At 54.9% G+C, this 27452-nt stretch overlaps 2 protein-coding genes across 2 annotated transcripts in view; both read left to right on the top strand.

Annotated features, from left to right (window-relative positions):
* Positions 1–1169: 1169 nt before the first annotated feature.
* Positions 1170–26104, top strand: Tulp1 (TUB like protein 1). The gene is made up of 21 exons (XM_076558072.1): positions 1170–1226; positions 3768–3906; positions 4353–4503; positions 7054–7205; positions 9360–9549; positions 10471–10588; positions 12832–12983; positions 13099–13214; positions 13409–13570; positions 13663–13812; positions 14155–14289; positions 15076–15171; positions 15278–15397; positions 15655–15776; positions 16812–16817; positions 18937–19107; positions 19218–19330; positions 20879–20993; positions 21070–21168; positions 23095–23266; positions 25608–26104. The coding sequence occupies exons 1-21, from the start codon at positions 1170–1172 to the stop codon at positions 25739–25741; spliced, it is 2670 nt and encodes an 889-aa protein (XP_076414187.1). The 3' UTR covers positions 25742–26104.
* Positions 26042–27452, top strand: part of Tead3 (TEA domain transcription factor 3) — a 20064-nt gene continuing 18653 nt past the window's right edge. The window contains exons 1-3 of the mRNA XM_076558066.1: positions 26042–26109; positions 26172–26571; positions 26776–26986. Of these exons, the coding sequence (XP_076414181.1) occupies positions 26042–26109; positions 26172–26571; positions 26776–26986 (679 nt within the window). The remainder of the gene's footprint in view (positions 26110–26171; positions 26572–26775; positions 26987–27452) is intronic.

Here is a 27452-nt window from a genome sequence, read left to right as displayed (position 1 = left end):
AGGAGCAGGAGCCCGGGCCCGCCTGTCTGTGCAGGGCTGTGCAGCATCCCCACATGCATTCGGGGGTCTCCCTAGGGGTCTTAGGGAAACCAGACTGCTCACCCATCTCGTCTATGCAGGGCATAGAGTTTTCCAGAACTGTGACTCCTGCTGACCCCTTTCCAGACAATTGAGAGGGAAGTGAGAAGCCCAGATCTGATGTTGTCTGCAGGGTGATGTGGGGGCAGAGCTTCCATTCGGAGGAAGATTGGGATCCTTAATAAGTGATGCAGCCCCCGTCCGCCCCACCAGGAAGACAGCAAGGCAAGCCACCACAGCCGTAAGGAAGAAAACCCAGGGCTGGGCGTGTGGCTCCTGACATCACAGGCCCTACCCCATCTGCAGAGTCACACAAACGTCTTTCGGGGTACATACCTGTCACCCCAGCTCTTGGGAGACGGGCAAGGGAGGACCAGAAGGTGGAAGTCATCCTTAGCTACATAGTGAGTTCAGGGCCAGCCTGGGCTACATATGACCTTGTGTGGCTAGGTTTTGTTGTTAACCTGACACAATTAGGTCATCTGGGATTTGAGAAAACGCCTCTGTCAGAGTGGCCGATGGGCGTGTCTGTGGGGCCTTCCTGATTAATGACATGTGGGAGGGCCCAGCTCACTGTGAGTGGTACCACCCCTGGGCAGAATGATGGTCCTGGATGATGTAAGAAAATAGGCTTGCCAGGCATTGTGGCCTATGTCTTTAATCCCAGCACTCAGGAGGCAGAGGCAAGCAGATTTCTGAGTTTGAGGCCAGCCTGGTCTACAAAGTGAGTTCCAGGACAGCCACCAGGGCTACACAGAGAATCTCTCTCTCTCTCTCTCTCTCTCTCTCTCTCTCTCTCTCTCTCTCTTTCTCTCTCTCTCTCAAAAAAAAAGAAAGAAAGAAAGAAGAGAAAAGAAAAGAAAGAAAAAGTCTAACTAGGACAGACCTTATCTCAAAGAAATGAATAAATAATAAATATAAAAGCAAAACAACCCAGAATAAATTTGAAAAGTTGGGGACAGTGGTGTATGCCTGTGATGTCAGCACTCAGGAAGCTGAGGCAGGAGGACTAAGTCAGGACTAACCAGGGATACATAGTAAGGAACAGTTCCGAAAAACAAAAAAGACTGAACTGGGCCCCAGCAGTCACGATGGTAAGAAAGAGAGATCGCCACAAGTTCAAGGCCAACCTGAGCTACGCCATGACGGTCTCCAATATGTAAATAAATCAACACGAAGAGGCTTGGAGACAGCCCAGTGGGTAAGAGCGCTACTGCCTAAGCGTGAGGGCCTGAACTTCAGACCCAGCAGCCACAGACGAGCTCAGACTATGTGCACCTGTACCCCAGGTCCAGAGACAGGGGATTGCCAGGGCTAGCCCAAGGACAGCAAGCTCCAGGATCAGTGAGAGACTCTGTCTCAAGAAAGCAGAGGTGAGCGCTATGCTAGTGGATATGAAGGGCTTGAGTTTTTTCTTAAGGTATTTTTTACTTTGTGTGTGATCTTTAGCCTGCATGTGTGTCTAGGCACCATGTGCCTGCAGTACCCATGGCGGCCAGGAGAGGGCATCAGGTCCCCTGGAGTTACAGATGTGTATGAGCCGCCCAGAGGGTGCTGGTATCAGAACTGGAGTGATCTTTACCACTGAGCCATCTCTCCAGCCCCCAGGGCAATGGGTTTAAAGATGTCTGTGTCACATGGTCACACTTCTATATAAAAACAGCGGCAAAGAAACCGGACACACGCACGAGTGTCTCTGTTTGTGTGCATGCCCTGAAAGGCCGAGAGGATGCCTCAGGAGAACATGGTGACGGCGTCATTTCTTAGGCAATTTCGGATTTATTGTCTTTGTAGACCAGGGTGGCCTGATCTCAGACTCACAGAAATCTACCTGCCTCTGCCTCCCAGGCTGGGAGTAAAGGCGTGCACTGCCGCACCCAGCCTTTAATTTGATTTTCTGTGCATGCTCATGGGCAAGGGTGGGTTTGAGTTGTGTACCTGTGCACGTAGAGACCACAGCTAACCAGCTGGCTAGGCCGGCTAGCCAGTGCGCTCAAGGCTAGCCCCTGTCTCTGTCCTAGTTAACATTACTCACATCACCAAGCCCAGCTTTTGTGTGAATGCCAGAGATCAGAACTCAGGTGCTCCTGCCTGTACAGAAGGTTCTTCACCAACTGAGCCGTCTCCCCAGCCCCGACTGCAGGAAAAATAGGTGCGGGCAGCAGAGGCAGGCCTTTTGAGACGGAGTGATGGAGTCAGGGCAAAAGCTGGTCACCTTTCCTGCCCTGGGGTCGGGTCCCCTCCAGCCTGTTCCTTCTGAATCTCATTCAGCAACACACACCCCTTTAAAGACAGGCTCTTGCTTTTAGCCCAGGCTAGCCTCAGACTCAAGTTTAAATGAGAAGTCTGGCAAGCTTGCTTTCATTAACACATACGGGCTGGGGAGACAGACCCTCAGCAGATAAGAGCGGCTTTTGCAGAGAACCGGGGTTCGATTCTCAGCACCCACATCAGATGGCTCACAACCACCTGTAACCCCAGTTCCAGAAGATCTGATACCCTCTGACCTCGTAGGCACCTGCATGCACATGGTACACATAAACTTATGCAGGCACACACACACACACACGCATGCACGCACGCACGCACGCACGCACGCTCACACGCTCGTGTATATATAAGTACAACTAATAAATAACTCTTAAAATTAAAAAGATGAACACATAAGATGGACTGGGCTGAACTCTTGTCCAGTGTTCGTAAAGCCCCGGACATGATCACAGGCACCCCATAAAACTGGGCATTACATGGTACCTGTAATCCCCTAACTGGGGAGGTGGAGGCAGGAGGATCCAATGTGTGAGCATGAACTTCTCACTGGTTTTTGTATGTCCTTGCGTGTGTGTCTACACTTCACAGAAGAGTCTTAAGGAAAGTCCTGGGCCGGTGAAGTGGTCCTGCAGGTGGAGATGCTTGCCACTAAGCCTGATGGCCTGAGTTACAACCCTGAGACCCACGAAGTGGAGCGAGGACAAGTTGTACCATAGTGTGCACCCACGGGATGCTCATTCACAGGCTCTCGTGGACACACACACAACTAAGTAAGTAAATGTTTTTTTTTTTTTTTTGTTTTTTTTTTTTTGGTTTTTCAAGACAGGGTTTCTCTGTGTAGCTTTGTGCCTTTCCTGGAACTCACTTGGTAGCCCAGGCTGGCCTCGAACTCACAGAGATCCGCCTGGCTCTGCCTCCCGAGTGCTGGGATTAAAGGCGTGCGCCACCACCGCCCGGCGTAAATGTATTTTTTAAAAGGCCTTCAACGTTCTAATAGAGGCTACCACAGTAATGCTCAGGTCTGTTCCAAGTAACAGAAAGCAATTGACACATGAATCTCAAATTCTGATTCACCTGTCTGAAAATTCCAGGGTGTTTTAGGAATAGCAGTGTATTTATCTATTTTTTATTGCTGTAACAAATGGCCCAAAAGCTGAGTAACCTGGTAACGAAAAGGGGTTTATTTGGCTCAATTTTGTAGTCTGAAAAAATCTAATAGGAAATCGGCCCCCGTCAGTTTAGTCTTTGGTGGGGAACTCAGGGTGGATGTCACATAGAGGGAGATCAAATCAGAGGGTTCCTGCTGGACGAGTGGGGTCCTGTGATCCCACCACCTCCAAACAGTCACACTGAGGACCACCCTCCCAGCCTGCGGGCCAGCGGTCACCAGAGCAGAAAACTCATGTCCCCGTCTCCAGGGCCTGGGGAATGGTCCTCGGAGCTTCCTGCACTGCCGCCCCGTGCTTACCTTTGACCAAGTACTGGGTCCTGCAGTGACTCAGGCCCTGGTCTGGAGGCAGGTGGAGACAGGCGCCTGGGCAGGAAGCGCCACCAGAGGTCTGAAGCAGGTCAGAGAGGAGGTGTGGCTGGGGACAGTGCGAGGCGGATGGGAGGAGGCTGTCCTCGGAAGGATGGAGGCTCGATTGTGATTTCAGAGGTGGGGCAGTTTCGAGTGTGACAGGACCAGGGTGCGGCTGTGGCATCAGGTCGTGGAGGTGTGGGAGCCACGTGCCAAAACTTCACCAAGAAGGGAGAAGCCTGAGGATGTCGGGGCCACATGACTCACAACAGCATCTGACTCAAGAAGCCAGCTCAGTGGCCTGGGGTCATTAAAACCAGTCCAGGGCTGGGGGCTAACTCAGTGGGCAAGGGGGCTTGTTGCTCGGGCATGAGGTCCAGAGTTCGGATCCTGGCGCCAACATAAAAGCTGGGCGTGGCCTCTTGCCCCTGCAGCCCCACCTGAGCATTAATGATGGTTTTAATGTCAACTTGTCATAAATTAGAATCACCTGCCTGGGGAGCCCCCCCTGAGGAAGTGTCCAGGTCGCCTTCATGGACTGAGCGAGCCGTGGGCCGCCCTGTCTGGCACAGTCCGGTGCAGCCCGAGGAGGAGCGCCGCTCCAGTGAGCGCTTGGTCTCCCTCTTGCCGCAGAGGTAGTTTGCCTGTTGTGAGGCCAAGTCCTTCCCTGATGCACAGCCAGCCAGTCCCTGCTTTCGTCAAAGCCCAGGGACCAGCAGCTCTCCAGGTCCTTGCGGGCTTCCTCCGGGCAGGCGGGGACAGCTGAGACTCCGCCCTGTGGACTGAGTTACTCCAGGTTCTCCGCTCTCAGGTGTGCTACTGCCGCTGTTGCTGGTTTAAAGCTGACTTAAAAAGTATGCATGTGCTTACACACCTACACCTACACTCACACACTCACCTACACTTACAATCACGCATACACACATGTGGGCACACACACACACTCACATACACTTGCATTCACTCATATACACTCACACACATATACTTACACTCACACACACATACACTCATACACACAATCATGCATACACACACACACACACACGGGCACACACACACATACTTACATTCACTCACATACACTCATACACATATTGCTCACACACACACATATACTTACACTCACTCACACATACACTCTTGTGTACACACACACACACACACACACACACACACACACACACACACACACCCCGTTTGGCTGTTGTAGACTAGCTCTGGGAACACACATTGCAAACACCCCTCAAGAGTCCATGCCTTTTCTTCTCAGCCACGCAGGAGCCGGGCTGCCTCTGCCTCTGCGGGGTTAGGATCTTGGACCAGGTGAGCTGATTCCCTCTTGGGACCCGTTTCCACAGACATTACGATCCAGTGCTTGGCCCCGTACCAGGAATGTGGATGTTTCTTAAGAACCTGGGGCGGGGGGGGGGGGGGGGGGGGGGGCTGAGGCAGGTGGATCTTTGAGTTCAAGGCCAGCCTGGTCTACAGAGAGATCCTGTCAAAAAAGAACCTGGGTGCCATTTCTCGCCCAGCAGGTTCAGGACCAGCCTTCCCAAGGGTCCCTCAGGGGTTAGGAGACCCAGGGCCTGGGTCACTTCCTTTGCCAGTGACTAGAAATGTCTCGGTGTCTTCACTCCCAAAAGATGAGACCCAGGAAAGGAAGGATGGGGAAGGAGGAGGAGGGAGGAGGAGGAGGGAGGAAGGAAGAGGAGGGAGGAGGAAGAAGGAGGAGGAAGTGCATCATCAGCCTCTTGAGCAGTGGTCTCCTCCACGGGTGGGTTTCTGCCTCCCCCTGGTGGTGATACTGAGAAAGTGCAACCCCGCCTGGACCCATCCTCATCCCCGTCAGGGCGGAAGCCACCTGGTGGTGAGTCCTGGGGTGGGGGGGTCCCACAAACCCTTTCTGTTCTGTGGTCATCTGGGTCCAGATGCTGAAGGCCGCCCTGCTGGACCCCGCGAGAGACCTAGCCTGGCCAATTTCTAACTCTTTTTACGCGAATGGGGAGAGATTGAGACAGGGTCTCATTCTGTAACTCAGGTTGGCCTGAAACTCACAACAGTCCTCCTGCCTCAGGAGCTGGGGTTATAGGTGTGGGCTCCTGCCCCGCTTTAACAGGTGTGTAGGAAGGTGTGCTAACTGGGGCCTTACAGACAGCCTCACTGTTAGCAGAGCTAAGTGGGCAGAGCCTGGGCCCTGGTAGCCTTCAGCCAAGCTGCTAGCTGCTCTCAAGAGGCCGACTAAACGGGCTAGCAAACTAGGCACCGTGACACACTCCTTGAATCCCAGCACTCAGGATCAGAGGCAGGTCTCAGTGAGTTCAAGGCCAGCCAGAGTTGCATGGTGAATTGCATGTCTCAAAATAAATAATAAATACTCACAAAGACAAGCAGAGAAAGATTTCCTCATCGGGGCCACACTGAGATAAGAAAGGGGCCCTGTGACCCCGAGCCCATCTTTGGGGTCCTGATGTGGGGTTCAGGTTTAATGGAGGTCATGAGGTATGCTTAGCTAAGCCGTCCTGGTCAAAGTGTGGCCTGCCCGTCACTGACCAGGGACTCTCCAGGCTCCAGGCTCCCGCAAGGCCGCCTGACCGTTGTCAGAACCCTGTGAAAATGTCTTCCTGGGAGACAAGTTCCCTCTAGCTGGTGCCAGGCTGCCTCAGCCTTTTCTTTCTCTCAGGATAAGATTGCTGGGGGAAAATTCCAGTTCTTTGGGGACCATTGTCATGGAAGTCTGATGGCCAGAGGGGGTGGCGCAAGATGCTCTTTGGGAGGACATTACATCGTCAGTCCTCAAAACCTCCAAGGTGAAGCAGCTTGAGGAATGAGTAATTTGAGGCTCAGAAGAGGTGAGTAAAGTCACCGAGCTAGGGACATGGTCGAGTCCCCAGCTCAAGGCTGTGTCACAAGGCGTCTCCGCTAGGGGTCCCCACTCCGCCTGACCATCAAATTTAATCTGCAGAGCCTTAAAGGATACTGTCGGTGTGGGGGTGGCATCAGAAGGCTCCTCAGGGGCCCTTACTTGGCACCCCGAGCTCTACACTGGCATTCCTGTTTCCTTGCCCTGGGACTCTGCCCTCTGGCTGGTGGTCATGGCACACTGCTGGGTTTTCACACACACGGGTGTGTCCAGCTCTGCCGTGAGCTTGGTGGGTGAGCCACGCTACCTCCCTGTAAAACAGGCACCGGAATACCTGTCACCCAAGCAGCTTAGTGAGGGAGCAGCCCAAAGCCGGGGTACAGGATGCCCACAAGCTCTGCATGGATGCCGCAGCTCCTGTCTCCCCAGTTCTGCGTCACTCACTCTTCCTGTGGCTGCTGGCAGCTCCCCAGTGTGAGAAGAACCCCTCTTTTCCTGTTCAGGATTCCTTCTCCCTCAGGGGAGGGCTGTCCCAGAGAGCACTGCCCAGGGCAGGCACAGGACTCCAGCCGGCCAGTTGGAGTCACAGGGCTCACGGCACAGGCTGTGGACCATTCAGGGTGAGCACATTGCGGGTCTGCCTACAGTAGGTGTTAGCCGGGCTTGGGTGTCTGTCTGCTGCCGTCCGTAGTCAGTCCTCCCAGCCTTGGCCTTTCCTGAACCCTTAGTCCTTATTTCATTCGAGGCCTCTGAGGCTCAGTGGGAACAATGTCCAGGGGGCAGCTGGGTCAAGTTCACGGACTCCCCAAGTGAACGTCACTCATAGCAATGTGGCTCTGACAGTTCTCAGAGGATGGAAATGGGAGACAAGGAGTGGGACAGACTCCCAGGAGGCAGACAGACAGTGAGGGGGGCCATGGCTGGGTAACCAAGGTGGCGAATTTCCAAGATGGCTGCCGTCTTCTTCACCCTCCTTTCATGTCCCACCAGCAGGCCCCCTGCTGATGGACTCACCAAGTTCCAGGGCACAGTCGTGAAACACTACAGTTCTGGGCCAATCACTGTCCTAGCGGTCTTCAAACTGGCCAGCCCTAACGCAGGGCAGGAAGCCCTTCAGAGGCTTTAGAAACACCCAGCCCGAGCCCTCGGGAAGAGACTGGTGATGTCAGCTTTCCCAGCTGCCCCCACCCCTGCTTAACAGAGGGTCTTGTTCTCTGCATGTGTGTGCTGCATGTGTGTGGTGCATTGTGTGCTGCATGTGCTGCATGTGTGTGCTGCATGTCTGCTGCATGTCTGCTGCATGTGTGCTGCATGTCTGCTGCATGTGTGTTACATGTGTGTGCTGTATGTGTGCTGCATGTCTGCTGCATGTGTGTGCTGCATATGTGTGTCTCCTTGCCCCCATAACTGCCTTTCTTCGTCTGCTGATTCTGTCTGTGTGTGCGTGAGATTTCTCTGCGACTACTTGTTAGGCTTTGGATCTTTCCTGCCTTTTAATTCTTTAACTGAGAGAAAATGAGCCCAATCCAGACCCCTAGACTCTATCGTTTTGGGGAGGCTCATCTCAGATTTCTGCTGGAGACGGTATCATTACAACCCAGGCCAGCAGGGCTCATACTCAGCAATGCCATGAACGGATCTTTGACCAAGATGTTCCATGGTTCTTTTGTGGGGAGGACAGGGGCATTGAAACAGGGTTTCAAGGTGTACCTTGGCTGTCCTGGAGCTCACTCTGTAGCCCAGGCTGGCCTCAGACTCGGAGATCCACCTGCCTCTGCCTCCCGAGTGCTGGGATAAAAGGCATGTGCCACAGTGCCGGCTTATTACACAATTCTCGTATGTCGGGTTAAACTGCTTTCAAGTAAAAAGTAATAACAAAACCTTGTAAATTGCCTGGCCCCGTCCAGATCACAGATCTCGGATCTGATCTGAGATCACAGACCCACAGTGCACTTTGAACAGAGACAGGGGCTGAGGTCACAGAGGTGGGATGAGTCTTTGCTGTCTTTGCCTGGTACAACTTGGTCTTAGCTCATTTTTCAAAGCCAGGGTCCCAGGTAGCCCAGGCTGGCCTCAAACTCTATGTAGCCAAGAATGACTATAAACTCCTGATCCCCCTGCCTCTGCCTGCTGAGTACTAGAATTAAAGGGCCCGTTTGTGCCAGAGGTCCATGTCTGGAAACCCTGCGAAGTCTGGACTTGGTTCTCTGCGGCCAAGCCAGAGGAAGAGGAAGCCAGGGCTGCAGGGTTCAGTTCACTTCTAAATCTACTTAGAAACTGAGGTGCTTCGGATGGGAAATGTCCCCCAGAGGCTCAGCAATTTGAACATAAGTGGTCCCCGGTTGGTGGAGCTGTCTGGGGAGGGGAGGCAGCCTGGGTAGAGGGATGTGTCCCAGGACAGGCTTTGGGGATGTGCTAGGCAAGCGCTCTATCAAATTTCCAGAGGTGTATGAGAGGTTGTGTCATGCCCCGCGACCTCACGATCCTCACTACCCGGGCGGTGCATAGGTTCCACTCTGCTGCGACCTCTCAGGGGTCCCTTCAGCCGGCTACAGAGGCAGCTGTGGGCCACAGCTGGGCTGGACTCAGACAGCCTGTCCTAGGTCCTGATCCCTTCCTGTCGGCCAGGGAGAGACAATGATGACCTGTGTGCATGCGAGGTAGGTTCTGTGCCACTTACAACAACCTTTGCGGCTGCTAATCGGGGCAAGCGCTGCAAGGACGCAGAGGGCACACCTCTGCAGAGCACAGCTGCAGGCGCTCTGGGGTTCCTGCTCTGCACGGATCGGGGCAGTGCTCCCCAAGGGTGCTCCTGGAGGTGAAAAGCCCCCCGGAAGGAAGTGATCCTTTGAATGAGCAAACCAATTTTCTAGATGATGAAGCTGCAACCAGGAGGTTGTCTGTGGTCACCAGGCTGACAGGAGATTCCTCCTCAGCCCCTGAGGTTGAATCCCTGGGCTGGGGGACTACCGGTTTCCATTTCCTGATCCACACCATGATGGATATGGGATCTGCCAATAGAGGACCCCGGGGAGCAGGCGCCCCACAGGGTTGTTAGAATCAGTCTGTTGTTAGAATTCCCCGATGTTACAGAGGAAGGTCATGTGTCTAGTGGCTTTTCAAAGCTAGGGACTAGAATTAACAAGAAGATACCAGGAGGGGGTCTGGAGAGATGTGCAGTTAAGAGCACTCCCTTTTCTTACAGAGTACTGGGTTCAGTTTCCAGCATCCACAGACGGCTCACAACCATCTGTAACTTCCTGACCCTGGTGACCGAATAACATCCTCTCTCCACCCCTCAGAAGGCAGGCATGTGGCACATGAACGTTCGTAAGGATAAAACATTCACACACAAAATGCATAAATATTGCCCTCTAAAATGAGATTGTAAAAATTAAAACTACCAGGCACATAGTAGGTGTTTTGTTGATGGTCTGAATGGACTGAGAGCAAGCTGTGTGGCTTTAGGCAAGTGGGCAACCTCTCTGAGACATGCGAATGTGTGACTAAGAGGAACTTGGGGGACTAGGCAATCTTTGTCTTCTGAAAGTCAACTCAATTCAGAAAGCAGCTGAATTCATGTGGAACTGAGTCTGGTGACTAAGGCCAGGGGTCCAGTTGAGAAATGTCCCTTTGAGTTCTACGCAATGTGTAATTATAGAGCCCAAGCCTGTGTGGCCGGCAGCCTCGGTCCAGGAGGCAGTCGGATCAAAGTACCTGGTGCTTATCTGTGTCCCAGGCTGCCTCTTGTCCCTGCACTGGACACTCCAAATCCTAAAGTCACCTCTGACCCAAACCTGGGTGTCCTTCCCACGCCTCCGGCCACCAACCCTGGGGCTGCCCCTGCCTGCACCACTGTAGGGAATTAAAATGCTGCTGTCACCGGGCGGTGGTGGCGGCACCTTTGATCCCAGCACTTGGGGGGGCAGAGGCAGGTGGGTCTCTGCGTTTGAGGCCAGCCTGGTCTACAGAGCGAGCTCCAGGACAGCCAGGGCTACACAGAGAAATCCTGTCTTGGGTGGGGGGGGGGAGTTGCTGTTAAGGGAAGGGATTTATGTATTCTACTCAAGATGACTCAAATAGTTGTTTACTTTTTTTAAAGATTTATTTATTTTTATGTGCATTGTTGTTTCACTGCTTGTATGTCTGTGTGAGGATGGAACTGGGGTCACAGACAGTTGTGAGCTGCCATGTGGGTGCTGGGAATTGAACCCTGGTCCTCTGGAAGAACAGTCAGCCCTCTTAACCCCTGAGCCATCTCTCCAGCCCTATTTACTTTTATTTTTAATGTTAGGTTTATTGAGCATGTATGTGTGTGTGTGTCTGTGTGTGTGTGTGTGTGTGTGCGTGCGCACACGCGCACACACACGCGCACTCATGCGCACACGTTCCATGCACATGTGGAAGTCAAGAAGACAACTTGCTGGCCTTGGTGATTGCTCCCACCGTGTGAATTCTCGAGACTGAACGAATGTCTTCAAACTTGGCACCAAGCATGTTTACCCATCGGGGCCATCTTGCCAGCCCTTGTTTTTTTGTTTTTGGGTATTTTTTAAGATTTATTTTTTATTAATTTTTTTGGAGGGGCTAGAAAGATGGCTCAGGTGGTTAAGAGCACTGGCTACTCTTGGAGAGGACCCAGGTTCATTTCCCAGCACCTACAAGGCAGCTCACACCCATCTGTAACTCCAGCCTGAAGGCACTGGCCAGAGTTACATAGTGAGACCAGGAAATAAATAAATAGACAAAATGCACAATGGCATACACCTGTAATCCCAGTACTTGGAAGAAGGAGGAGGAGGAGGAGGAGGATCAAGATTTCAGCTACATAGTGAGTTTGAGGCTAGCCTGTGCTACCTGATAGCCTGTCTAAAAAAAAAACTAAAACAAGAATGATAATAAAAACACAAGAGAAAGGTCTGAATTTGGACCTAATTCCGCAGCTTCTCTCTAGCTGACACCAAGTAAAGCAAGTCGCTTTGTGTCCCCCAGACTCAGTTTCTCCACCTGTAAGGTGGAGATCGCCTCTGGCCCAGCTCCATATTGACGCCTGTGAGCATCAGGTGAGATAAAGAACGTTCTGTGAGATCAAGCCCTGATCAGGATGTGTGACATGTGTGTGTGTGGGGGGGGGGGTTGGGGGGACAGAGGGCCCGAAGAAGGGCACACAGTGGCTGACTACCGAGTGCTCTCAACTGTCAACACCAGGTAGGTTCCACACCACCATTAAACCCATTTTATAACTGAGGGATGGGCTCAGGGAGGCTGAGGAAAATACCCAACAAGCCAACTCTTCAGTGGCCGCACGTCTTCCAACACACCAGGCTGTCGGTGAACCCAGCCCATGTCTTGCTGACTGCCTCCCATTATTGTTTCGGGTCTGGAAGCTCTGGGGACCCCTTAAACGAACCTCTCCCTTTGCAGTCCTCATACCAGTAGCCTAAACGCTGCCGACCTTAAGGCTGTATCTCAAGCCCAGACAGCAGGGCAAGCCTGTAATCCTTACTTGGGAGGCAGAGGCAGGCAAACCTCTGGGAATTAGTTCAAGTCCAGCCTGGTCTACACAGTGAGTTCTAGGTCAGCCAAGGCTACAGAGTGAAATCTTGACTCAAAATTAATTAATTAATTAATTAATTAATAATAAAAACACAGCTGCCAAATGGCTCAGAAAGGGCACTTGCTGATACCCACAAATTAATTCATTGTCTCTTGGACCTCTGTACACATGAACATGGCATGTGTGTCACCCACACATGCAATAAATAAACGTAAACATTTAAAAATAAGCCTATCTCAGGCTGAGTATGGTGTCAATGCCGGCAATCCCGGCACTCAGGAGCCTGGAGAATTTTGGCTTCCAGGCCAGCCTGCACCGGGAGACCCTGTCTGGGGAGTTGGGGACATCGCGGAGAGGCAGGCTGGCCCTTTACTCTCCAGCACCCTTCCCCCACCGCCTCTGACAGGGTACACAGGGACGTGCCTGAGCTGGGTCCTTCAGGCTGCTGTGCTGAGGAGAGCTGGGGGTGCAGACCCTCCCCTCAGTGGCGGAGTCCATGGGCTGACGCATCTTGTCCTCAGAGGTGAGTCCTGTGGCCTCTAGCCCGAGCTGCGCAGGTGGGGAGAAGCTGAGCTGAGATTAGCTAGTGAGGGGGAGAGGGACAGGCACCGGAGAGTCGGAGTGACTGTGACGGGCGACAGGCGCACCATGCCACTGCAGGAGGAGACCCTCCGGGAAGTGTGGGCCTCAGACAGGTGGGAGCCCCCACATCGTCCCATCTGAACCCCAGGCCCCAGTTCCTGAGCCACAGTAGCGGTGGGGAGGGGGTAGAATCAAGTAGGGAACAGTCTGGTTCCTTTGTACCCTCAGTGGCCATGAAGAGGACTGGCTGAGCCCGGAGCCCCCGCTGCGCCCCAAGCAGGTCTGTCACCAGGTTTGGGGTTTGGAAAGGAGGCGCAAAGGGGCCACGGGGTGCGCACAGGAAGGTGGCTGGAGGAGAGAGGTCCTCTCGCCAGCATCTGCAGCTCTTTACCCGGAGAGTTTAGGAAAAGAACCGGGGTTTAGGGCATTGGGGTGCGCAGGAGGACTTGGGGGGCTTTGGGTCTTGGAAGTGACCATCCTGCGTGTATGGGTCATCCACACTGAGAAGGGGCTGCAGCACTCCTTGGGTTAATCCGAGGCTATTTCTGGCGAACCCAAGGGATTAGAGGGGGATGGGAGCCCCAGAGTCCCCTTCTCTCCGTGACCCCTATTCCACAGCGCCCCACCCAGGGACAGAAGTTGAGGAAGAAGAAGTCCGAAACTCCCGAGTCTCCGGGATCCAAGCCCCGCAGAGCTGGAGGTGAGTCCTGGGGGTGCACCGGGAGGGTGTAGGGGAGGCTGAAGTGGGGACCTCCGGGGACAGGACCCTGCTGAGCCCGACATCTGGCCCAGCTGGGCGCAGGAAGCTCGAGGAGGCGCCAGCGGACCCCGCCGAGGCGTGCGCTGCGCCCACAGTCTACGCCAAGTTCCTTCGGGACCCCGAGGCCAAGAAGAGGGACCCCCGGGAAACCTTCCTGGTCGCCCGCGCCCCAGATGTGGGAGGCGGTGAGTGAGACGTAGGGAGCGAGGGGCAGACATGTGAGCTGTCCCGGGGACGCAGGAGGGACCCCCTGGGCACCCAGTCCAGGGGTGGGTTCCCTTGTTCTTTCCCTATTACACATATGGGGAAACTGAGGCAGCAGGGCCCCAAGCTTTTGCCTTGAGCTACAACTAGTAGCCAAAGTACCCCAGATGGGAACAACAACGGTCGGGAGGGAGGTGACAGGGAGACAGAGCAGGGTGCTTCCCACGGCAGCCCCCTGCCGGAAGGGCTTGACGCCCGGCAGCACCTTGCGGGCAGTGGACCTCTGCAGCCTGTGTATTACAAGCGTATTCTGTCCATAGAGGAGGATTCGGAGGAGGATTCGGATGACGATGATGAAGAGGAGGAGGATGGGGGCAAAAAAGAGAAAAGCTCTCTGCCCCCCAGGAGACCACCCAAGGAGAGAGAGAAGAAAGCCAAGGCCCTAGGCCCGCGGGGTAGGTGCAGGACCGGCAGGCAGAAAGAGTCCCCTGAGGGGCGGGCGAGACCCCAAAGCTCCCCAGCACTGTGCAGAGTACCTCCCCGGGCCTTCTCTCTTCTCTGGCGGTCTCTAAGGAGGTCAGCTCTCAAGGCTGCTGCGTGCTGCCGCGGGTGCACCCGGAGAAGGAGTGTGTTTTCTTGGTGAGCTGTTGCTTTGACGTGATGTGGATTAGCGTTACGATTTGTTTTGTTTGTTGTTTTTTATTTTATTTTATTTTTTTCAAGACAGGGTTTCTCTTTGTAGCCCAGGCTGTCCTGGAATTGGTTCTGGAGACCAGGCTGGCCTCTAACTCAGAGATCCGCCTCCTCCCGAGTGCTGGGATTAAAGGCGTGTGCCACCACCGCCTGGCTAGCGTTATACTTTTTATTAAGTAGACGAAAGTAAAAAGAAATCTGTGGCTAGAGGCAGTGGGCTCCAGACCTGGAAGGGCTGGTGAGAAATGTGTAGGATGCTGGGACCTGGTCTCTGTGGAGGGGCAGAGGCTGAGAGCAGGGCGTGGGGAGGGTCTCTGCAGGAGAGCCTGGCGGAGCATCAGGGGCTGAAGTGACGGCCTGGCATCTGCGCATCCGCTCACTCATTGGGTCGATGCCTCTTAAGCTGATTCCTGGCCAGGTGGGTTTTAGACTCAGAAGAAGGAACATCAGATCCACAGAGTTCTCTGTCTGACTCTCAGCACTGGGACTGGAGGCTGGAGGGGGGGGGTTAGAAGGTGGTCCCCAGCCCCCCACCCCACTATTCCCAGGGGACCCAGGAAGCCCTGAAGTCCCCCGGAAACCACCTCGCCCCAAGAAGAAGGAGGCAGGGGAAGGCACCAAGCTGAAAAAGGCAAAGAAGAAAGGTAAGGGGGGGCAGACACTGACGGACAGATGGACAGACGGACGGTTGGTGGACAGGGTGTGCTGGGTGTGTTGAGATGGTGACCCCTTCTTGTGTCCTCTCTGGAGGGGCTGGGGAGACTGACAAGGACCCCTCGAAGAGCCCAGCAGCCCCGAGGAAGAAGATTCCAGCTGCCATGTTCCTGGTTGGGGAAGGTGGCCCGGCGGAGAAGGCTATGAAGAAGAAAGGTTCGTGGCTGAAGGTGACGGGAACGTGGACACTGTGTGTGCAGAACCACGGGAGGAGTGAGGGCGAGAGCCGGACCGTGTGGGGACATCCTGACACTCCTGCTTTGACAGCAGTGTGGCCCCAAGCAGGTGGCCTTCCTGAGGCTCCGATCAGAACCTTTTTATGGCCGTGGAGAGGATTACAGGGAAACCTGGGTGTTGGGAACCCCTGGCCAATCAGGGCAAAGGGTCTTCAGCCTCTCCCCCTCCACGCTCAGGGCTCCCCAAAGGCTCAGAGGAAGAGAAGAAGGAGGAAGAGGAGGAGGAGGAGGAAGAGGAGGACGCTGCAGTGATGAAGAACAGTAACCAGAAAGGCCGGGCGAAGGGGAAAGGCAGAAAGGTTGTCACCGAGGGGCAGGTGTGGGGGATTTTGGGGGTGAGGACTTGGCTCCCCATCCATGATGGGCACAAGACCCAGGAACATGGGGTTCATGGAGACAGAAGAGGCATGGGTCAGGCCCCCCACGGACCATCCACACTCTGTTGTCCAGACTTCCCCTCTCCAGCACAGACATCAGGCAGTCCCCAGGGAGTAAACACGTGTTAAAATACCCGGAGGCTGAGCACCCAGCAGCTGGGCTCTGGATTTGGGGAGGGTGGAGGTTGGGGGAATGGAATGGGATAAGGTCTTGCTATGTGGCCCAGGCTAGCCTGGAACTCCAGATCTTTCTACCCCCACTGGTACTGGGATTACAGGTGTGAGTCTATGTCTGGCTTCTGTTGGGCACACCTTATACACCATTGGGGACACTGGCTGGCAGGACCAGCTGTTAGATACCTCCACTCTGCTGCTCTGAGTTCATCCCTCAGGACCCCTAGCCTCCCAGCCAGGAAACAGCCCCAGTTCCGCGTGCATGCAACCCAGCATAGGGAGGTGGCAGCATCAGGATCAGGTGTTCAGAGCTAACCTCAGCTACACTGTGAGGTTGAGGTCTGCCTGGCCTGTGTGAGACCCTGTCTCCAACAATAAAGCAGGGCTGGAGACATGGCTCAGCAGCGGGGTGCACTTCACTTGCAGAGAAACCAGGTTTGATGCCCAGCACCCACATGGCACCTCCCCTTTGGAAGTCCAGTTCCAGGAGATCTGATGCCCTCTTCTGAGCTCTGGAGGCACCAGGCACACAGGAGGCACACAGACACACAAGGAGGCAAAACACTCATTCAAAGAAAAAGTAAATCTTAAATAAATTAAATAACCAATTAATCCCTGGCTGCCAAAGGCTCCAGAATCTTCCCCGAAGCTTAGAGTCCGTCCTGATTTGACATCTGCTACTGTCAAGACATGTCACTAAGGACTTTGAATAACAAGCTGTGCACACGCTGGTACCCACACAAGGAGGCCTGGCTGAGAGTGTGAAAACTCTCCTCTAACAAGAAAGCCGTACAAGAGCCAGCCCCGGTCCGAGCTTTGTGGGTTTAATAGTTTGTGTAGGAGTGGCCGATCTTCAGGGATGGACTCGCATTAACTAAGATCCCTGCCGCTGATGTCCACGGGGTTTTATCCTGGGTGGAAACGGCCCTCCACACAGCAGGCCTTTGAAAGTCACAGGTGCAGAAATGTTTGATGAAGTGACAGTGACTTTTCTCACCTCGCATTCCAGGCATAGTCTGTGTTTCCCAAGTTTCTTCTGGAGCCGGCTGGAGTTCGGTCAAGATGGCCATTTGCCCCTTGGCCGAGCGCCCCAGGCTGTGCTTTACCACACACACAGTGCAGAACTGCCTCCCCCCCCACCCCACCCCACCCCCCGGCAGGAGGCTCCTGGGCCCTCACAGATAACGCTGAAGCCTCGGGTGCTGAGGCCCCCAGCCTGGTAGGTCAGTTGCCCTCCTGAGGAACTCGAGTCCCCTCACAGAGCAGCAGGAGAAAGGGCGCCAGGTCTCACCCTGCCTCCTTCTGTCAGCGAAGTGTTCCTAGGAAATTCTCCAACAGCAAAGTAAGCTGACGCATCCGTGAGTCAGCTGTGTCTGTCTGTCTTGCTGCGTAACAAATGGCCTCCAAGCTTTAGTGTCTTCAAATACGGAGCCAACTTTTCTACTTAATTTCTTAGTTTCTCTCTCTCTCTCTCCATATATATCTAGATAGATAGATAGATAGATAGATAAATGATAGATAGCTTTTTTTTTTTTTTTTTTGGTTTTTCAAGACAGGGTTTCTAGAGATCCGCCTGGCTCTGCCTCCCTAGTGCTGGGACTAAAGGCGTGCGCCACCACCACCCAGCCCTACTTAGTTTCTAAGGGTCATATATCTAGAGACAGCTCAGGGTGTCACACGAGGCTGTAGTCACCTGAAAGGCTGGCTAGGGATGGACCGTACATTTCTAAAGTGGTTCAGTCATGGTTGGGGGTGGAGACCTCTCTTCCTCTCCCGTAGCTTTGACTCCAATTTCTGTATAACAGGGACAGCTGCCCCTGTGTGTTAATGAGAATGTAAAGAGTCAGTATTTGGAGAGCTAGGCATGGTGGTGCACACCTCCACTCCAGGCACTGGAAGGCCAAGGAGGATTGCAGTGAGGCCAGCCTGGGCTACAGAGTGGGTTTGAGGCCAGCCTTGACCTTATAGTGAAACCCTATCTCGAATAAAAAAAAAAAAAAAGCAGGGGGTGGGCTGAAGAGATGGTTCAGTGGTTAGCATTTGCTGCTCTCCCAGAGGACCTGGGTTCAGTTCCCAGCACCCACATGATGGCTTATAACATTTTATAACTGCAGTTCCAGGGGATCCTGTACCCTCTTCTGGCCACCAAGGGCACCAGGCACACACTCATGTGGTGTACAGACAGACATGCAGACAAATACTCACGTATATTACAAAAGAACAAAACAAAAGCAAAAATACCATCACCACCACCACAGGGCCAGATGTGGTAGGTAGCTCACAGCTGTTATCCCAGGACTTGGGAGGTGAAGGCAGGAAGATCAGGAGTTTGAGCCCAGCCTTCTCAACATACTGAGTTCAAGGCCAGCCTGGGCTATATGAGACCCTATCTTTAAAAATGAAAATGGGTTTGGAGGGATGGCTTAGCGGTTAAGAGCACTGGCTGCTCTTCCAGAGGACCAGGGTTCAATTCCCAGCACCCACATGGTGGCTCACAACCATAACTGCAATTCCAGGCGACCCAACACCCTCACACAGACATACATGCAGGCAAAACACCAATGCACAGAGAATAAGAAGATACAAATTAAATCTGTATGTCGTATGAAAATGAAAACAAGAAAGGAAGTTGTAGCCGCTGACAGCCCCTAGTGGTGGAACCTGAACTCAGATTGTGACTGACGGAGCTCAAGCTGAATAGCCATATTAAATCACAGAATTCCAGAGCCTTCTATCTTGAGGTTGGGCTGTGGGGCGGGAGGCGCCTCAGCTCCCAGGTCTGGATGCTAGACCTATCTCTCTCTTTTCTCCCTCCAGAAAGCGGTGAGTGGTGGCCTGTCCTGCCTGGGGTGCAGAAAGGGACCCATGGTGTGGGGTGTCCTGGCTAATGCCCCGTCTGCCCGTGCAGAAGGAGGAGAGGGCCCCGTCTCCCCCTGTGGAAGTGGGTGAACCCCGGGAGTTTGTGCTGCGGCCGGCGCCCCAGGGCAGGGCAGTGCGCTGCCGGCTGACGCGGGACAAGAAGGGCATGGACCGCGGCATGTACCCATCCTACTTCCTGCACCTGGACACGGAGAAGAAGGTCCTGAGAAAGGGGCTGGGTGTGTCTGGGGCTGGGCGCAGTGTCTAGGGCCTCCTTGGTCCCCCAGCTCCATCTGCCTCACTCTGTCACCTCTGTCCCGTTCTCCGCAGGTGTTCCTCTTGGCTGGCAGGAAACGCAAGCGCAGTAAGACGGCCAATTACCTCATCTCCAGAGACCCTACCAACTTGTCCAGGGGAGGGGAGGATTTCATCGGAAAGCTGAGGTGCGGCCGCGCTTCTGGGCCACTGGCGGCAGTCACTTCCGTCCCACTGTGGATGGCAGAGTGTCCCCCACCTAGGATGCTCCAGAGACATCCCTCAGCCTAGGGCATCTCACACTCTGACATGCATGGATCTCTTGGGGACCTGGTCTAGATGGTTTTGTGGGCTTGGGATGGGCCCCTGGCCCTGCATGTCAGCATCTCCCCTGAGGGGCGGGGACTGTGCAGACCTGACCAAGGCTCTGGCAGAGATGGACTCTAGCTCCATGAGGCAGGGCCAGGCCCAGCTCCCACATAGTGTCTTCTCAGAGGAGGTAAACTACTGGGTGTGGTGGTACATGCCTATAATCCCAGCACTTGGTGAGTAGAGAAAGAAGTAGCAGGAGTTCAAGGTCACCCTTAGCTGTTTAAGGAACTTGGAGCCAGCCTGGGCTACATTAGCTGCCCCCTAAGAAAGAGGAGAGACAGAAAGAGATGTAGCTCAGTTGATAGAGCATTTGCTTAACCAGGTTTGATCCTAGCACCACATAAACCAGGTGTCATGGAACACATCTGTAAAACCAGCACCCGGAGGCAGAGGCAGGGGGGTCCACATTAAGGCCAGCCTGGTCTACATCCTGAGACACTGTCTCAAAAGCAAACGAAAGTGATATTTACCGAGTGAATGGACAAGTGAAGGGAGGCTCCGTGTGACCAGGCAGGCTTCCTGTATGGCGCCTCAGCTACCCACTAGTCCAAAAAGACTTATTTACTTCATTTGCATTTAACAGATGCTATTTGGGGCCTGCCCATGCCTCAGGCACAGTTCTAAGCACTTTACAGATATTAACCAGATATTTTATCCTTTTATCAACCAGAGGAGGATTAGAGCTGTGAGGATTTACAGGTGGGAAAGCTGGGGTCCAGTGAGATGGCCCACGGGGTAAGGGTTCTTGTCAGCAAGCCTGATGACCTGGGACCCACATGACAGAAGGAGAGACCTGATTCCTGAACGCTGTCCTCTGACCTCCCCTGTGTGCCTGGCCACACGTGTACATTCAATAAGTCAACTTTCAAAACAATTCACTCAAGTGGGACCGTTGAGACTTTCCTATTTCCTGGGGCCACACAGATGGAGACAAAATTTGAATGATTTTTTTTTTTTTTTTTTTTTTTGAGACAGGGTCTCATGTAGCCCAGGCTGGTTTGGACCTCACGATGTGGTGGCAGATGACCTTGGAGTCCCAGTCTTCTGCTTGCACCTGCCCAATGCAGCAGTGACTGCCTCCCTGGCTGTTTTTCTTGCAGCTGGGGATTGAACCGAGAGCCTCGGGCATGCAAAGAAGCGCTCCACCACTGAGCCCCGCAGCCAGGCTGCCTCAAAATAACCATGATTAGTAGTCATTTCAAAAACTCTCCCTTCAAGGGAAGCCTGGATCGGGGCACATGACACGCTGACTCTCAAGGCACACACCACCCCTTGCTCTTGAACTGGGGGGTTATGGGAAGGGTTTTGGAATGAGAGGTGGTAGGTACCCTTTTGCCCTGGCTCAATTCTTTCCCCACCCTCAGGTCCAATCTCCTGGGCAACCGCTTCACGGTCTTTGACAACGGGCAGAACCCACAGCGCGGCGGCGGAGGCGCGGACGTGGGGAGTCTGCGCCAGGAGCTGGCAGCTGTCATCTATGTGAGAAGCCACTGTCCCCCCCCAGTCAGGCTCTCTTCAGGTAGGATGCGGCCTGACGTCCGCCTCTCTCTTCCAGGAAACCAATGTTTTGGGGTTCCGAGGACCCCGTCGCATGACCGTCATCATCCCCGGAATGAACTCGGACAATGAGAGGGTCCCTATCCGGCCCCGAAACGTGAGCCTCCACCTTCCTACCCCTTGTCCCTGAGAGCCTGGCTCTCTACTGACCCACTCAGGGAGATCAGGGCCAGCAACTCAGCCTGCCCACGTGGGTTTCTTGAGTACACTTGTCACAGCTTCCTCTGGCCACTTGTGGAGTGAGCTCAGGTTCTCTGTCGCTGAATTCATGCCAGGCATGGTGGCACTCTCCTGTGACCCCAGAACTTGGGAGGTGAAGGCAGGCAGATCAGTAATTGAGGGCCATCTCTAGCTATACATGGAGGGCTCTAGGCCAGCCTGAGCTATTTGAAACCCTGTCTCAAAGAAATAAAGAGCCCTGGAGAGATGGCTCAGCAGTTAAGGGCACATATTGCTCTTTCAAAGGACCTGAGAATGTTTTTGTTTTTGTTTTTGGGGGGATGACTATTGTTTCTGTGGCAGGGTCTCACTATGTAGTCTGGACTGGCCTTGAACTCACAGGGATCTGCCTGTCTCTCTTCCTCCAGAGCACTGGGGTGAGAGGCGTGAGCCACCGTGAAGCAATGTGATCCCTATGAAGCTGTAATCAGCGTGGGGGGCGCAGATAGTGATGTGACAAATGAGCAAAGGGTGGGAGAAGGGAGAAGGTGGTAACTGTTACGGGATGCCAAGAGGACCAGAGGGGGCAGCTGAAGCACATGCCTATCATACGGTTTCAATATCAGGCCTCAGTGATGCAAGGTGAGGGGTCTTCAGCATCTGGTATCTAGGTTTAGGGAAATGACGTCCAGAGAGGACAGCCTGTGCAAAGGCCCTGGGGCAGAAGGTACCTGATGGGTAGAGGATCAGTAAGGTGACCATCATGGATGAAGGACTTGAGGGCAGAGGTGGTTCCAAGGGGCAGGGGGTGCCTGTTTAACTGGCTTTTGCTCTGAGAGAGCTGGGAAGTCATAGCAGGGTTCTAAGCTATGACTTACAAGGTCCAAGGAATGACACTCTACAGAGGCCAAGCTGGAGCATGTGCAGTGTGAAGAAGAGGGGAACTGTCCTGGGCTCTGTTGCTCTTGCAGGCTGCGGGAGCCTAGGATTTCAGAGACCCACCGGTCTCTGGCATGTCCCATGCTCCTGGGTGACTGATGAAAATAATGCCCCTGTCAGCTGCCCATTCATCCTCCCTGCTGGGAGGCCAGGCTGTCATTGGAGGCCAATCTGGCTAGGAAGCCGGGCCTTACAGGTTCTGGTCGCTACTTCTAAGTCTGGTGAGTAAGAACCCAGGTCCAAATATGACACAGCACAGTGATCAGAATGCTACCTGCTGGGCCACGGTGGCTCACTTGGCAGGTACTAGGTGCTGGGTTCCATCCCCAGCACCATAAAAACCAGGCATCATGGTTCATGCCTACAATCCCAGCCCTCAGGAGGTAGAGGCAAGAGGATCGGAACTGTAAGGTTATTCTCGGCTACACAGGGAGTTTGATGCCAGCCTGGGCTATGTGGGACCCTGACAATACACACACACACACACACACACACACACACACACACACACACACACACACTAATAATAATGATGATGATGATGATGATGATGATGATGATGATAAAAGGCGAGTGGAGATCTCCAGCACCCATGAAAAAGCTGGGCACATTGGTGTGTAACCCAGCACTGGGCAGGAGGAGACGGGTGGATCCCCAAATGCATTGATCACCCAGTCTGGCTCAATCAATGAGCTCCAGGTTCAGTGGGAGACCAGAACATGAAGAGTGGCACAAAACTCCTCCTGGGAGCCAACTGAGCCTTTCCGCTCTCTGCCGGAGCATCCCCAACAAGACCTGTTCTCAGTGCTGCCCTCCCTGTATCTGCTAAGACCCTCTGTGGACTTTGTAGCACACACAGCCTGGCCCCCTGAGCGAGCCCAGCCACATCTAACCGTCCTTTGTTACCTCCCCTTGGGCACCCCAGTCCAGCGATGGGCTGCTGGTCCGCTGGCAGAACAAGACGCTGGAGAGCCTCATCGAGCTACATAACAAGCCACCCATCTGGAATGAGGACAGCGGCTCCTACACCCTCAACTTCCAGGGCCGGGTCACCCAGGCCTCCGTCAAGAACTTTCAGATTGTACACGCTGATGACCGTGAGTATCTGAGGGTCCTCTCTCTCTCTGTCCTTCTTGACTCTGGGTTGGGAAGGGGCTCAGATAGTCCAGGCAAAAGCCTTGGGGTTCACTAGGACAAGTTGGTGACCTAGCATTGACCTGGACCCTTGGGTAGGTGCTGAGACATTCCCAGTGGTATCATGATGAGGAGAGGGATGAGCTGCTGGGATCTGGAAACCACCCAGAGTCTAACTAACCCCTTTGTGTGGAGTAGGTGGTGGGGCCAAAGGCCGCACAGTGGAAATGAGAGTTAGAACTTATTGTGTTCAAGATAATTGTCTTAAAACAAGGTCTCGATATATAGTCCTGGCTGTCTTGAACCTCTCCATGAGGACCAGGCTGGCCTCGAACTCACAGAGATTCCCCCTGCCTCTGCTTGGATTGAAGATATGGCCACCATTGCCCTACTAAAATAGAGGATTGTCTTTTGCGCTACCCGGGGGGTGGGGGAGAGGGCGTTTTGGTTTTTCAAAACAGGTCTTCTCTGTGTAACATATCCTGGAAATCTTTGTAGACCAGGCAGAGATTCCTCTGCCTCTGCCTCCTGAATGCTGGGATTAAAGGGGCTTGCCACCACACCCAGCAAGGGTTATCTTTTAAGAACAGGGATTATAGCCGGGTGATGGTGTGGTGCATGTCCTTTAATCCCAGCACTCGGGAGGCAGAGCCAGGTGGATCTCTGTGAGTTCGAGGCCAGCCTGGTCTAGAGATCCAGGACAGGCACCAAAACTACACAGAGAAACCCTGTCTTGAAGAAAAAAAAAAAAACAACCCCTCACAAAAAAACCCCAACCAACCAACCAAACAAACAAACAAACAAATAAACAAAAACAACAGGGCTTGGGGAGGCATACACCACCACCTTCCACGTCTGTGTGTGCGTCAGGGACAATCTGCAGAAGCCACTTCCCTCCCTCCATCAACTGAGCCCCAGGAATCAAATTCAGGTGTCAGCCTTGGCAGGAAGCACCAAGAGTAGGGGATGGGGACCATGCATTTCTGGGTGTCCACAACTTGTTTTTAAAGATTTATTATTTTTTAATAGTAACTGGTCTTTTTTTTTTAAGAATTATTTATTTATTATGTACACAGAAGAAAGCATTAGATCTCATTATAGATGGTTGTGAGCCACCATGTGGGTGCTGGGAATTGAACTCAGGACCTCTGGAAGAGCAGTCGGTGCTCTTAACCTCTGAGCCATCTCTCCAGCCCCAAGATTTATTATTTTAATGTGTGTGTGCCTACATGTGTTATGTGCACCTTGTGTGTGCAGGGGCCCACAGAGGCCAGAGGGTGTCAGATCCCCTAGAACTGGAGTTACAGGCATTCGGATGGGTGCTGGGTCCTCCGCAAGAGCAGTAAGTGCTCTTAACTGCTGGGCCACCTCTCCAGTCCCCTACATCCTCTCACAGACTGCCCCTGAGCACTTACTTAGGGGAAGGGGGTCTCCAGAGCATGGATGTCCCTGTCACAGCTTGGGCAAGAGGTCCCACCAGGACTGCACAAAAGACTCCAGGGTTAGAGGGTTTGGTGGGTATTGATGCAACCTCCACCCCGTCCCGTCCCAGAGCTGTTCCCGGTATCTCATGTCCCCTGGCCTTGGGACTTTTCACCAGGCCAGTTCCTGTGGGAGCCTGGTCTGCCACCAGAACAGGGTGGAGGGGGTTTTGTTTTAAAGCAGCTTCCCATTCCTAGGCACACTGGGAGAGAGGTGCTGAGATCCAGGCTGGGAAGCCTGTTGGGTGGTCCTGCCTGTTGTCCGGGTGACCAGCCTGGTTCTCAGATTCAGGACAGCCAGAGCATTTGGGAGAGAGGCAGCAGGAGGATTAGGACTTCAAGGCCAGCCTTGGCTACACACAGAGAGAAGGGAGAGAGGGAGGGAAGGGTGGGGGAAGAGGTTGATTGATTAAAAGTGATTGGAACCCACAGCTCTCGGAGCAGGAGCGGCCTGAGCAGGAGTGGCAACTTGGGAAGGAAGGGAACACCTGGTTAGAGAAGGACCTGAACCAGGGTCGAATGTGGGCCAAAAGACAACAGAAAAGTCGTGAGGGAAGGGTTCTGGTTTGGTCAAGTCGGGCTCCTGGACTAGATTACAGGTTTGCTGTAGCCCCGGGCAGCGGCTGATAAGGTGGGGCTCCTGCCCTGAGGACTTGGTGTGGCAGACCCTTTACAGGCTCGGCTGGGTGGATGACACTGAAAAGGGAAGGCGGCCCGAGGCTGCCTGGGGGCTGTGACTCCAAACCAAGGAGAAAGACCTCCCGGTGCTAAGGGGTTGCCTGCCAAGATGGGGTCCGAGAGTCACCCCACTGTCTGTTCACAGCCGACTATATAGTGCTCCAGTTCGGTCGGGTAGCTGAGGACGCCTTCACTCTGGACTACCGGTACCCCCTGTGCGCCCTGCAAGCCTTCGCCATCGCGCTCTCCAGCTTCGATGGGAAGCTGGCCTGCGAGTGACCCCACAGCTCCCCAGCGCTGGGAAAGCATTCAGTAGGGGGTGGCAGGGTCCCTCTCCCACAACCCCCCACAAAAGGGCTCACCCCTCTGCCTCTCGGTGACCTCCGCGCACCCCCAGCCTAGCACCAGCCAGGCGGAGCAGCTCTGACCGGCTGGGATGGAGATGAACATCTGGTCGCACAGCCATGCCTGCCTTGCCCCCTCCTCCCCAGTCACTTCCTGCCCGGGAGACTAGTCAGACGTTCGAGGCCTCTCCGGACCCGCGCTGGGGGAGTGGAGAAGCAGAAATCAGGGACCCACATGTTCAATAAAGTCACATCCCGGACTGAACGCGGCGGTAATTCCTGGATGTGTGCTCGTCGACCCAGGTGTCCACGCGTGCTCTGAGCCTCCTTGTCCCCTCTCCCGTCGTCCTATCGATCCTCGGCAGGAGCTCAGGGTCGGGCCCCCGACTCTCCAGGCATCAGGGCGGAGAGGGAGGGGCCCCAGAGGTCCAGGAAGAGGGAGAAAGGGAGAAATTCGAGAAACAAGCCACTCGGGGAGAACCAGACAAACCGGGTCCGGGCAGGGCGGAGCCGGGTCTGGGGCCCCGCAGTGAGGGGGCGGGCTCTCGGTGGGAGGGGCGCTGCAGAGGCCTCGGCTGCGGAGGACCGGAGTGGAAGGGTGGGGAGCCCCGAGACCCCGTGCGTGCTCGGGCGCCGCTTGGATGCGCGGGTCGCGGCTCCCCAGGACCCCCGACACCTCCAGGAGTCCGGCCCAGGGGGCAGAGCTCCACTCTTGGCTCCGCCCCAGGCCTGATCCCCAAGAGTCAGCGGGGTACCCGAAAAGGGGTAGTGTAGGGAGGTGGGGACTCTGAGATGGCGAGCGAGAACTGGGGTGCGCGGGAAGGTGAATCCGCAGTGACGGGCGTTCTTGGGGCTGGGTGGTCAGAGAGACCGCAGGCCGGGGCCCGCCTTAGACCACGCCCCCAGCCAACACCGCCCACCCGTGGCCCCGCCCAGCGCTGGCCCCGCCCACAGGTCCCGCCCCTCTAGCCCGCAGCCCCCACCCCCCGCCCGGCTCCTCAACACAAACTTTCCGTCCCGCTCGCTCCCTCCTCCGCGCCCAGCACCTCCCGCTCCGGCCCGGCTCATTCCGTGCATTCCGGCCATCCCCCTGCCCACGACCCCCCTTCCCGGCCCCCCTCGCTACTCCCTCGGGCCCGGAGGAACGGCCCGGCGGAGCGCCCCCCGGAGCTCGGAGCAGGTAAGCCCGGGGGACGCAACTCGGAGGCCTCGCGCGCGGAGGTGACTGCTCGGGTGGCTTCTGGATGGCGGGGACGCGGGACACTCTGGGGGCTCTGAGCTATTGTCCAGCCTGCGCCCGAGCCCAAGACTTGGGTGCCGGGAAGTTTGGAGGGAAGGGGGGAGACGCTCTCCGGGAAGCCCCGCCCACTCCCTCCACCCCCCCCCCCCCCCGCGACCCGGAGGCTGGGAAGCCCGGAGTGTCCCGGGTGCCCGGGCCTGGCCCCGCCGTGTGCCGGGGCGTGCGCCCGGAGCCGCGGGCTAGGAGGGCCTGCCGCCGGGACTCGTATCCGGGGCGCCCTTTGGACTCCGGGAGCCCGCGGGCCCCGGGCTCCACGCAGGCCTTGGCCAGGGCGCGTCGGTGTGAGCGCTGCTGGCCGCTGCGCTGCGACCCGGCCGGGCGTCGGGAAGCCACACTGCGAGCCCGG

The sequence above is a fragment of the Peromyscus maniculatus genome, chromosome 21 (genome assembly GCF_049852395.1).
Source record: "Peromyscus maniculatus bairdii isolate BWxNUB_F1_BW_parent chromosome 21, HU_Pman_BW_mat_3.1, whole genome shotgun sequence".
Taxonomy (NCBI): Eukaryota; Metazoa; Chordata; class Mammalia; order Rodentia; family Cricetidae; genus Peromyscus; species Peromyscus maniculatus.
This window is presented reverse-complemented; position numbering and strand designations above follow the sequence as displayed.